Here is a 12983-nt window from a genome sequence, read left to right on the forward strand (position 1 = left end):
CAGACTTCCTGAATCAAATGTACCCTCCTCAGCTTTCATACACACACACACACACACACAGAGACCTACAGACCATCTATAAACCCACATAATAAGAAAAAAGCAATGCCACGCAGCAATCATTCCAGCAAATGGATAGAAGCTCAAGTCCCCTTTATGAAAGCGTAATTATACAGGTCAGAATGGTTCAGTGAGGAGATGCTATGCGCTGTCCTACTGAGACACAGAGATCAGTAATAACTCCTGAGTGCCCACAGGGAGTAGTGGGAGGGAGGCGGGGGATGCCTTGCATAATCTGTGTACCTCATGGGCGAAGTGCAATCTGGAGGTGTGTGTCTGTGTGTGTGTGTGTGTGTGTTCGATTCACCCTGCACGTGGCAGCCTCCCCAAACAAGTCGCATCACGAACGCAAGAGCTACAGGAAGCAGTGGAGGCAGATGCACGAGCAGGTGAATTGATGCAGATGAGAGGACAGGCTCGGGCAGGCTGGGGAATGATACGAGCTGAAAAGAACAGACCCCACTCCGTCGGCTCTTGACGTAGGGCCCAGACAGTATAAGTTATCGAATGCCATTGTAACACAGCCTTCCCATGGCTGGATAAGGAAGCAGAAATCTCAATCTCTCAATTGTCTGCGCAATCATGCTGAAAGTTATGGTTAAGAACCTCCATGGCTGTCACAGTTAATATCATAAGATGTCATTACAGTGGTTGACTGCTTCGTGAATATCTAAGAAAGCATCTGAAGAGCTTCAAAATCTACACTGTGTAACATTGCTTTATGTTGTCTTCATCACAATGTCATGGGAATACACAGAAAAAACACTCTGTAAACAAATCAGTCATTTGTGATCTTCTATGATCTGATACAAAAACACTCATGTTATGGGGTAACAGATAGGTTTGTAACCCATTATTATATTGATCACAAGTTAGTTTTTTACAAACAACAAGTTCACATTGACTTTAGATTATGTACATTCTAAACGTACCTTCACAAAACATTCTCCCCACGTCCTCCTCAACTTAGCGTTAACTCCTTTTGAATGAGACTGTTCAACGTCCATCTCAAACTAGCAAAGCCTCACCTCAACACTCAGTTGCCAAACATCAGCTCATTTTGGTATTTTGGTAGCTAGCAAACTCATTGGTTGAGAGGCAAGTGCCCACATTAACCAGCTAAAGTTAGCTGCAAGAGAAGTGCAAAGCCCTTAGACAGTAATTTAGCTAGCATAGGTAGTTCATGAACTAACGTTAACGTTTGTCATCCACATTAACCGACATGCTAACGCTCATTTAGGTTCCTTTTCCTTTATATGCAGTCGTTCTATAACATCACCATTGCTAAATGAATCAGCTGACCACTGGTTACATTTCATGCTTTAAGTTGGGTGCGTTAGTCACTTCAATGCTTTGGCGTTATTCATTTTTCACTGTAGTCCAAATGGATAAGTTACGATCAAAACAAAGTTGTAGTGCTTATATAATATACACAACAGTCAAAATGCTTACCAGTAAGCAGTCGGTGTTGATTTCTGATTTAGGATCCTTCAACATGGCATCGATTTTATCGAACCGAGCCGCCAAACTTTCCTCCGAAGACATTTTGCTGTCAAACTGAGTTCCACGCCGGCGCTAGCAGTGATTAAAATATTGTGGCTAGCTTTGTGAGCTAGCTAGCTTACTGGTAAGCCTGGTCAAACTTCTTGCTTCGCGTTGAGTTGTACAGTTAACAGTAGTGGATGAATGATCAGAGAAGGGTTGTGTGTCTTTTCAGTTTTTCACACTCATTGCAAGGTATAAACGAACATCGGATGACCAAAATCCACATTTTAGGAAAAACAAAGACTTGTTGTTTCCGCAGAGTTAACGTTGGTATCGCCAATGACAACTTTGCTAGCTAGCTAGCAGGACAAAAAATGAAAAGAAAAGTAGAGGCTAGCTAGCTAGCTAGCTAGTAGCTAGCTGGCTAGCAGCAACAGATTATCAAGGCTCTCCAGACTGCCGCAGAGGGATCAAGCGGTGTGCAGCACAATTTAAATGAAAAAGACCTGGCTGTGTTCATATACCAAGTATATAAAGCAGAAGTTACAAAGACGGCTTGCAGGGTAGTCACATTACTCCAGGCCCGTGTCCATATCTGTGCCAGGCCCTTGCAAGAAAAACGACAAACGAGTCTGACAGCTGCAAAGTAGAAGTGGCGAAAAAAAAACTTCGACTTCCAAAATTCGATCACTTTAAAACACGATCCTGTTAAAACGCCCCATTGCAGTCCGCCTGTCTTATGTGTAGTATCTTCACCCAACAACTAGTCTAGTCGATACATGCAGAAACGTAAGTTCACACTTTAAAATATACGTATATTTAAGGCGATGTTATTTTTCGAAAAACAGACTGTGCCCGATTTTCTCGCACTGCCTGGCCAATATGTCCGCCTTCCTGTTCAAACACCCCGGAGAATCAACTTCGAATGGACTCGAGTGCGCATGTGTTAAAGTAGAGGCGCGTTCGGGACGAAGAGAGTTGTCGTTCCAGGCAAGTACCCCTGCTTCTCGTTCAAGGGCGCGCCTGGTAGCCTTTACAATATTTAAAGGTGTTTGCAGATTCCGAGGAGTTTGAAACACATAATGCTACGTATGTTCTTGAAATTATCATATTGTGAATGTATTCCACATACAGTGTAAAATACCTAGGATCTCACCTAGGATCATTTTAAAGATTAGGCTCCAGATTTTATTTGACATCACATCAGTCTCCCGTGCCAACGCTGTCACAAACGTTATGGGTGCAGACGAAGAAAACGAGGGAGAGCTGTGTTCAAATCATCAACCTAGTCAAAAAAGTCTGTTATAATTTAGCATGTCCAAATAGGCCTAGCTATTATCTTAGATAATACCTAGGCCTATTTGTCCGTTTGTCGTTTTTCTTGCAAGGGCCTGATAATATCTAAGTATTATCTAGATTTCAGAACATTATTCCTACTTCTTGAGAACGTCCTCATAACTTTGCTGAAACCTCATGTAATAGGCCTACAATGTGTATCAGAACCCATTTAGCCATACTTTCCATATATGGGTTTACAAATCATAGCCTGTATATAACTATGTTTTTTATTTGTGAGTCGCTTGGCCAAAAGTGCCAAATCCCATAACCATAAATATATAGGAAAACGAAAATACAACTGGAAACTTTTGGTGTGTGCAAGTATTACAGTACATTATTGCATATTTCAGTAGATAATGGCTCATCATTTAGCCTACATATTTGTACAAACATTTTTTGTAAGTACATTTTATCGATTTAGGTAAATAATCAGTTGGGGAAGTTTTGTGGGGATATTAAGACGTTTTTACCATATTCACCTGTAATTATCCCTGCATTGATATCGACCTAAACAGGGTGATTGCACAAAAAAGCTTCCGTGAATGCAATGGTATCTCATATTTTCTAATTCTGGGGTGGTATAGCCTACCTTGCCAAAAATCACTACGACACTTACTCCCCTCGAATGTTTGCGGATGGACCTCTGGCTAATAGGACTCAAACCTCTCCGGCTATTTCCACAGCCTCAGCTTCGCGTCTTTCGGTATAAGGGCACCCCCACGTGGACATCGTGCAGAATACCAAATTTAAAAATAAGAAGCGTAGGCTAGATACTACCAGGCCAAGCAAATGGAAATGGAGAACATCGATTTGGTCAGCGTGCAATTGCAGCGTCATTGTGAGAGGTTGTTTGAATGAAGTTGATAGTGTTCACTGAAATCTGCAGCAAGAATTCGCGCCCGGTAACAGTAATCAGAGTTAAGCTATTAAATAAAACATAGAAAAACATGCCCGTCTTTACAGGTACGTCGACTCTCCCTTTTTAATCATTACAAGTTTATACTTGACGACTTCTACGGAAATAATATATTTTCCATGAAAAGAGCTAACTTGCTAACTTATCGTTAGCTTCCAAGTTTATAAGGCCTACTATGGTCTGTGTTCGCTTGTTAGCTTGCTAACGAAAGCTATATAACGTTACGATATGCTAACAGGTCTACGAAAACGTTAATTAAAAGAATGAATAACGTATGGATATCGCACAATCATCTTTGCTTGTTATCAGTTGTCTGGTCAAAATAACCGGCGTGTACATAGGCTTTAAACTAATGTTACGTTCACGTTACCAGCAGTGTGAGATGACACATTAACGTTAACCTCATCTCAAAATGCTTTGCTAGCTGGCTAAACAGAAACTATTTCCTGAATGATAATGTATAGTTTGAAGTAGGTAACGTAACAATTTACAAAACGACATTTAACAACATTTAAACCCCATTCCATGTTGTTGCGTCTTAAGGCCCATGTGTGTGGAGATAATGTCTAGAGCATTAACTAACCTTAGTCAACACATTACTTCGTAACTAGCTGTAGCAAAATTGGCTAAATTGGCAGTGCTAGCTTGCTGTAACAGTCTAACGTTAATGTTAGCGGGTAAGTTTGTGATGAGAAACATTATTTTCTAAGAGCAAGCTCTGTTTTGAAAATATATTTTTTCAAATGTACTTTAGGATGGTGCATATACCTCAGATCTTTCACAAGGGACTTCTTTTTCACCCTAACTCATCACAATTTAGCAAGACAATCATGTGTTCGGTTTCCTTAAACGTCAATAGCTAGGTACTAGCAAACGTTAGCCTGATCTACAGTCAGCTAACTTATATTTCCCAGCTAACGTTAGCTACTAGTTAACGGTACTAAACAAAAAAAAATAACATTGGAAGATTATTTTGTCGATTTTTCACATTGGTAAGATCGGCAACAGTTATTTAGCAAGTGCATTGGTAAACATGTATGTTAGACAATGTGTAACGCTTATGGTCTTTGGCTAGTGACAGTGAATCTGTGCTCTGCCTCTTCTTATCAAGGAGACTACAAAAGTAGCGCTGCCAGCGTGACATGTTTTTAGTGGAGACTTCATTTGTATCACTAGCTGCACTGTTTGCACTAAGTGTAGCAAACCCTTTTGACTGATTTGTCAGTTTAGTACGCATCCATCATTCACATCACTGTCTCTTGTAGCTGTAGTGCATGTTACTGCCAAGTGTTTGCTGTGTCATTCTTGCTATACCGTGCCAGTTCTGTGACATGCTAATTTCTTGTGCTAAACCTATGTTTGGTCAGGTAACGTTAACATGACATGTTTTGTACCCGGCATGTCGATTTATAGTGAATGTGAAATGGGGAAAGGAGAAGTTCGATGCAGTAGAGCTCAACACCGAAGAACCACCTATGGTCTTCAAAGCCCAACTGTTTGCTCTGACGGGAGTTCAGCCAGACAGACAGAAAGTTATGGTCAAAGGAGGAACCCTGAAGGTAAGGCCTGATTTAAAGATAAGACATGACCTGGGTTTTCTTGCATCTAACATCTTTCCTTTATTTATTTAGGATGATGAATGGGGGAACATCAAACTAAAAAATGTAAGTGTTGCTTGGTTTAATTTTCCTGTATGCATCAGTTCTGGATTAAGCTTTACCTTTTGTTTAAATACAGCATTCATTTGGTAGAATTTGATTTGATCCTTCACAGGGTATGACACTGCTCATGATGGGCTCTGCCGAAGCCCTTCCCGAGGAACCTGCTGTCAGACCCATGTTTGTGGAAGACATGACGGAAGAACAGCTTGCCTCTGCCGTGAGTTTTAAAACAGCACAATAGTGGTAAAGCTCTAACACTTTAACTCAGTAGATAATCCCTGAATGAATCTTTTTTTGCTCAGTTTCACCTAGCACCCTGGATTAGGTATTATGACAAATGGCATTACATTTAGGAACATAAGGCAAACACTGATTTTCCCTTTTAGATGGAGTTGCCCTGTGGTTTGACAAACTTGGGCAATACCTGCTACATGAATGCTACTGTTCAGTGTCTGCGGTCTGTTCCTGAGCTCAAAGTTGCCCTCCAGAGGTCTGTAAAGCTCCTTTCACATATGCTATCCATGACAATGTCAGATTAAAAACAATCAGTAGCTAATAATTAAAGGGCATTCCCACTAAACCTTCAATAAGAGCAAGGGCAAATATGTGCAAATTTATTTAAAAGAGATATACTTTTTTATGTTTTGTGAATCGCTTTGGAACATCGTTTTAACCAAGTTGAATTTCTCAATCAGCTCACCCTTAATTGACAGCCTTTGGCTAAAATGATCACTGCCTCTTTCAGATTATGTTAAATGGCTTCTCCACATAGCCATTAAACAATCTTGAGAGAAATAATAGGACATCAATGGTGCAAGGGCTTACTTTGATATCACTGTAGTAAATGAAGGGGAATCTCATTGCTCGCATTCCCATTCATGCTATTGGAAAGGATTGCTTTATTATATTATTATTATTTGAGTAGAATTATGGTTTGACTTAGTTTAACAACATTGGCTCCTATTCCTGCATGACATTGAAAACATGGTGTTCAATGTAAGTGGAAATGGGCTGCAAAATACTAAGGCCCGTGCCAGACCATGCACCTCCCCTGTGAATGAGTGTTGCAGAATCTATTTGATTTCATTTTGGTGCCCATGTTAACAGGTTAGAGCAGCTGCAGACTGCATAAGATGTGTACCTCAGGTGTGGCTTCTCAGTGTGCTGATTGGCATACCATCAGGAATGCAATATAACGTGACGCTGTACTGTTACTGGTGTGAGATATATATATATATATATATATGTATGTATGTATGTATATGTGTGTGTGTGTGTGTGTGTGTGTGTATGTATGTGTATATATATATATATATATATATATATATATATATATATATATATGCAGTAAGTTTTAAACTATTTTAACTAATAATATAATAATATATATTTTTAAACCAGAAGAGAGATAATACATGTGAACTAATTGGATAATATAGCCATTAGTGATGCACGATATACCGGTGGCCAGTATGTTACTGGCCGATAAGTGAAAAAAATTCAATATTATTGTTCTAATAACAGAATTTTGGCCAATAATTTGCACCGATATTTTTTAAAGCCCTAATTTCCCAACTACGTAAGGCCCGCCTGGCTACACTGAAAGCGCTTTCAGACATACGTGTAAAACTGGAGGTTCTGCGGATGTTAAACGGTGGGGCTGTATATCTGAACAACATAACCGGTCATATGGAAGTCTGAATTTAGCCGGTGTTTCTACTACCCCATCCCCCCCCTTAGTATTTCCTCCGGACATTATGTAAATGTGCTGTGTCTGAACGAAGCGTAGAACATGCGGTTAAAATTCACACCTAGTGAGCGGGCGTGTCGGTGACGTTTCTTTCGTGCATCCATGTGGTTAGATCTGACTTAAATGCCAGTGTTATGATGGAGTGGCATAGTGCTGTCCAGAAAATCTCCGACCTGGAAAGATGCAGACATCACGGAGCTACTGTCCATGAGGGCATACGACATTTTGATAGAACACATAAGGGAACGGCAAGAGACCCGTTGTAGCCTACAACTGCATCGCAAGGCCAAACGAATTCAAAAGACTGAATCATCATATAAGCAGAAGGCGCTGAAAAGGCAGTAGCCTACAGCGACGTCGTTGACGACAATAACAGGAGTATTTAATAAATTGTTAGCCAACACGGTCGGTTTTCTGTTCATTGATAGCCTTCTCATGACCTCACTGCTGAGCTCGCAGTATTGTTGATAGGCCTATATGTTGAGCATAAATATGCCTAGAGAAAATGAAAACGAAGAAACCCCAACTTTGTTCCAAGCTCTTTACGTAAATGCAATAGACACATGGGGAGAGGATGCTTTTGGAAAAAATAAACCATGAAAAAACGAACCACTTCACAGTTATGTTAGTATTTTGTTTGTTGCTTAAAAACGTTGTATATGATGGCCTTGAAGTCTTGAGTTAGCCTACTGAAATGGCTGGTACCATAACGTTTGTGCATGCTCTCTCTCTCCAACGCAAACCAGATTTGGGGTTCCATAGCCAAGTAATTCTGCTACATAACGTTGAAAACAGATAAATGTGTTTATTCAAAGCACACATACAAATACTGCAGGTCAATTTCAAGTGCGCACTTACGTGACTACTTCAAGTATTAGCCTACGCACAATAGATTTTTCTTATAGTCTACATAATGCATACACTTTGTAAACAAACAGCAGCTGTGACGGGCAGCGGCCACATATATTCTGCATCATATCTTGCATCTTGTGAACTCTACAAGCCCCCACCCCTCACTCGACAACCACACAGAGATTCTGTAATGTGCGTGTATGTCGTTCACACATAGGTCCGTATAAGGTCAGTATAAGGTCCGCAGGTTAGCATCATATCTGAATCATCCGAAGGGTAGGACCTCCGTTTGACAAACCTCCGCATATACTCCGGAGGTTATATCTGAAAGCGCTTTGAGTTGCTTGAGCTTGGTTGGTTGGCTCTTAACATAATGTCAGCGGTGTGTATTTCTCAGCCTACCTACAGTGGGTTGCCTCCTTGTGCTGGTGTGCCTGCACTTTACCACGCTAGTTGGGGAAACAAATAAACAAACAATTTGGTGGGACGATTCAGTAGACAAGTTGTATTTTAGTATTATATTTGCATTTCGTTCGCTTGGGTTTTGTAATATTACAGAGAAATATGTTAACCATTCTTGCTTCAGGTCATTGATCATTCGTTATAACTTATCAAGACCTGCGGGGCTAACCTCCTTCACTTCTGTTGCAGCAGGTTGTGAGCAATAGAGTAGACAGACACAAAAATACAGTCCAAGGAGTTGACAGCAATTGAAACTATGCATAAGTTTCCCTTCAAGAGAATATTGGTTATCGTTATTGGCCCTAAAATTCCATGTTGGTGCATCTCCATTAGCCATAACATGAACCCAGTGTAAGTTATAGGTGTCCATAAGTTATAATGACGTTCATTATTGATGGCCATAATCAAAGCCATATCCGATATAGAGAGATGGTAAAAAGCTGGCAGTAGAGTTGACATCTCTCTATATCGGTCTCAATGCTGGTGCTGTGGAGTCGTGCGAGCCACAGCCGCTAAGCCAAGGTCAGTCACACACAGGGTATGTGGCCGAGGCTCATGGGGTATGTGATTTTTTTTCCCCCACCTCTTCTGAATCCTATTGTGAATACTATGTTTTTTCAATTAGGTATTCTGGTGCCCTCCGATCTTCTGGAGCCAATGCACCATCCCAATACATCACAGCAGGTCAGTACCAGCAGCTGATAAATACCAAGAGACTTATTGAGTTAGTGAGTTTTGGGTTCTTTCTTTGCTTTAGTTTTTGTTATAAGACTGTTTTCTCTTGTCCTCAGCCATGCGTGATCTATATGAGTCGATGGACAAAACTTCCTCCAGCATACCACCAATTATCCTCCTGCAGTTCCTGCACATGGCCTTCCCACAGTTTGCTGAGAAGGGGGACCAGGGCCAGTATCTACAGCAGGTACACAAGACTGCCACTCAGTACTAGTCTACATCAATAGCCTTCCCCCATTAGACTTATTTGCACACACTGTCTAACTTATTTTTAAGGCATAATCCCAGTAGGGTCATTCCTCGGGAGAATTGATGTCTCATACTCCGATAACCACTAAATGCCACTAGCTCAGTTTCCATTCTGCTCATTTTGAGGGTATTTCTGAACAGCGGGATCAAAATATAAGGCCGTATGGGCAACGTTTACGGAAAAACATTGAAAAGAACTTAACAAATGTCAATATATGCAAGTAAGCTATTTCCATCAATATGTATCACATTATTCCTAATGTCAATCGAGTTAATCTACCCCCTCTTGCCAATCGAGTATTCCGTGTCATGTTGTGTAATGATAGATAGGCTTGGTTGTTGATTGGACATAATGAGAGATCCCCTATCTACAGCACACACTAGAACACCTCTTTTGTGTGTATCTGAACAAATTTGAATGGTTAATGTAGTTTTTAATACATTAAAAAGTGCAATGGAAACCCAACTACCGCAGCTGATTTTGATGAATTTGAAGTGTTGACAGTATCAGTTCTAAATGTCTGTAATAAGTCACTTGTTGAGGTGATGTAACCAAGCTCCTGCTTCCAGGACGCTAATGAATGCTGGCTGCAAATGATGAGGGTGCTTCAGCAGAAGCTAGAACCGCTGGAACCTGAAACTCCAATGGAGGTGAGTGAAATTTCAATCAAGAAATTATGGCATTTTCAGGATCGGGTCCTTCCATAAATGTCTGCCGTTTTTGGAGAAAGCACATTTCTGAGAATTTGTTTTCCTTTTTCCCCCACAGACCGGGGATGACCGTGGGGCTGCTACAGCCTCAGCAAAGAAGAATTTCATCGATCAGTATTTTGGAGTGGAATATGAAACCACGTATCCTTTCTAATGTACTATTATGACAAAACTTTCTCTGTCATTGTCGTTTTTCATTTTCGACAAGTTGTTTTCTGTTGCTCCCTTAACTCCTGTTGTTGCTAGTATGAAATGCACAGAGTCAGAGAGCGAGGAGCCCACCAAAGGGACCGAGAGCCATCTTCAGCTCAGCTGTTTCATCAACCAGGAGGTCAAATACCTGGCCACAGGGCTCAGACTGGTGAGTACGGGAACAAACAGCTGCACTATCATGATGTAGACAAGATATAATTAAATATTTCCCAGTTAGAGCCCACAGCAATTTGACAGTATTGAAGTATTTTACTTTGGGTATATTACCTTATTCCAGTTGCAGTGTTAGTATGATTATGTATTGATTATGATTTGTATTCCTTTCCAGCGACTACAAGAGGAAATCACAAAACTTTCTCCATCCTTAGACAGAAATGCCCTATACATAAAATCAGTAAGTTTATCCAGGTGGTTTTTCCATTTTTGTCAGTAGTTTATATGAAGCTTCTGTAGTTTTTAATAATCGTTTTCTGCTACATTGTCTGAAAATCTGTGGATAGTTCCTTTGTCATAGTTTTCATGTGATGGGACAGTGTGCATAGAAGTTTCATGTGTGAAGGCCTCAACATGTTTCGTACTGTACTCTAATTTTTTCAGTCTAAAGTCAGTCGACTTCCTGCATACCTAACGGTTCAGATGGTTCGCTTCTTCTACAAGGAGAAAGAGTCAGTTAATGCCAAAGTCCTTAAGGTAAAATCATATAAATCTCTAATGAACATTTATTGTGTCCATTTGTCTTTTTATAGCAATCTGTGTGTACATTTTACAATAGAGGTAATTTCAGTGCATTGTGTTCTTTTTTGTGTCTAGGATGTCAAGTTCCCTCTCATGCTGGATGTCTATGAGCTCTGCACAAAAGACCTCCAGGACAAAATGGTGGCAATCAGGTCAAAGTTCAAGGAGGTGGAGGACAAAAACCTAGAGAAGCAGCAGAAAAAGGCAAGTATGATCAGTTCCCGCCCATCTTTGTCAAGTTTGCTATCAAGCCCTTGTGGGAAAAAAGACCTTGTCTGGATTCTGCTGATTGAATAATCCTACAACGCTAATAATTCCGTCTTGTAACAAATGTTAATCATATGTCTTGTAACAAATGTTAATAATTATCAGATACGATGCTGGAGATTTAAGACTTGGCTCTTTTGTGTTTTGAACAGGTGGAAAAGGCTGGTGCAGTAACAAAAGAGCCTAAATACGAGCCCTTCTCATTTCCAGATGGTGAGTGAGCACACTGCCCTCAGAGGCTCTTCACTTAGAGTTTAATCACCTCCATACTTTCATTTAACACATGGCACAGGCCCCCAAAAGCACCACTGCACATCTCACTGCTGTTCCATCACTGTGCAGATCTGGGCTCCAACAACAGCGGCTACTATGACCTGCAGGCAGTGCTGACACATCAGGGAAGGTCAAGCTCATCGGGCCACTATGTCTCATGGGTCAAAAGGAAAGAAGGTAGGGCATCCAAGAGCCATACGGAGCCGGTTTACATTTGATTTCAGATTTGTTTCAGTGATGTAGAATGTAGTAGTGTGTGTGTGTGTGTGTGTGTGTGAGAGAGAGAGAGAGACTGACATTTGAGCTGTGTGTGGCAGATGAGTGGGTGAAGTTTGATGACGACAAGGTCAGTGTGGTGACCCCTGAAGACATCCTGAAGCTGTCCGGCGGTGGAGACTGGCACATAGCGTACGTCTTGCTGTACGGACCCCGCCGTCTGGAAATTCTTGAAGAGGAACAGTAATCGGGAAAAGGAAATAAATTAAAACCAACCAACTTCAAATTGCCATTTCAAAGCACTGTCTGCATAGATGTGCAATAAATCCCAGTGTCTTTCAAATCTGACCTTAATTTTTTTTTTTTGTGTGAAGTGACATGAATGCTTCTTACTCTAATTTGTGCACCACCGCTGAAGCAGCATGTTGAGAGTGGGGGAGATCATTCCCATTTAAAGGAGCAGATTGTGAAATAACAAGTAATCCAAGGGAAGGGTGTGGAAGTCGATTTCCTGTTTCTTTAATGTTTTATATATAAACATTGTATATTTTTGAAGCCTATGATGTTCATGCTTATTCCGTAGTACTATAGTATTCAACGGACATTATAGAGAAAATATAATGGACTAATTGGTTTGTACAGAAACACTTGGTAAGGTTACAGTAATTGTTCACAGGATCCCTTGCTGTTGCCCATTTCAGTGCTCATCCAGAATGGGTTTTTTTATTGGTGGAACTTCACCTGCTTTTCCCTTGCTACAATAGTGTGCAAGGAGCCTTACTACTCATGAACTGTGTCTTTGGAAAACCTGAGACTTAAAGATCACCTGCACTTGCGCACATTGTTCTTGTTGGGCTTCTATCTTGCTGGGTATGTTGTTGTACACACCCATGGTTTCAGATCTGTATCACTTAATGTCTCCCTAAAATACACTTTGGCCTCATTTGTGTAAAAAACAAAGGCTACAAATGTTTCTGTAATAAGTTATTGACTGCTGGCTTTTCATAATGGGTAATAAACTTATGCAAAGAAATTGTGGCTTGTCATTGACACACTTGGC

General features: G+C 40.6%; 2 protein-coding genes across 3 annotated transcripts in view; one reads left to right on the forward strand and one right to left on the reverse strand.

Moving 5' to 3' along the window:
- rock1 (Rho-associated, coiled-coil containing protein kinase 1) overlaps nt 1-2450 on the reverse strand; it is a 38235-nt gene extending 35785 nt beyond the window's left edge. For both annotated transcript variants that reach the window (XM_042094070.1, XM_042094064.1), the window contains exon 1: nt 1513-2450. In XM_042094070.1, the coding sequence (XP_041950004.1) occupies nt 1513-1605 (93 nt within the window). In that variant the 5' untranslated portion in view covers nt 1606-2450. The remainder of the gene's footprint in view (nt 1-1512) is intronic.
- A 1232-nt stretch (nt 2451-3682) lies between these two features.
- On the forward strand, nt 3683-12956 carry usp14 (ubiquitin specific peptidase 14 (tRNA-guanine transglycosylase)). The gene is made up of 16 exons (XM_042093374.1): nt 3683-3846; nt 5213-5358; nt 5431-5463; nt 5573-5677; nt 5847-5950; nt 9150-9208; nt 9316-9446; nt 10079-10159; nt 10278-10360; nt 10466-10580; nt 10761-10826; nt 11030-11122; nt 11243-11371; nt 11587-11647; nt 11777-11884; nt 12025-12956. The coding sequence occupies exons 1-16, from the start codon at nt 3831-3833 to the stop codon at nt 12168-12170; spliced, it is 1476 nt and encodes a 491-aa protein (XP_041949308.1). The 5' UTR covers nt 3683-3830; the 3' UTR covers nt 12171-12956.
- The last annotated feature ends 27 nt before the right edge of the window (nt 12957-12983 follow it).

This window comes from Alosa sapidissima, chromosome 1 (assembly GCF_018492685.1).
Source record: "Alosa sapidissima isolate fAloSap1 chromosome 1, fAloSap1.pri, whole genome shotgun sequence".
Classification (NCBI taxonomy): domain Eukaryota; kingdom Metazoa; phylum Chordata; class Actinopteri; order Clupeiformes; family Clupeidae; genus Alosa; species Alosa sapidissima.

Coding starts and splice junctions, on each gene's coding strand:
- usp14 (XM_042093374.1), top strand. Junction 10,160..10,277: donor AACCTGAAACTCCAATGGAG/GTGAGTGAAATT, acceptor TTTCCCCCACAG/ACCGGGGATGACCGTGGGGC. Junction 10,827..11,029: donor ATGCCCTATACATAAAATCA/GTAAGTTTATCC, acceptor TAATTTTTTCAG/TCTAAAGTCAGTCGACTTCC.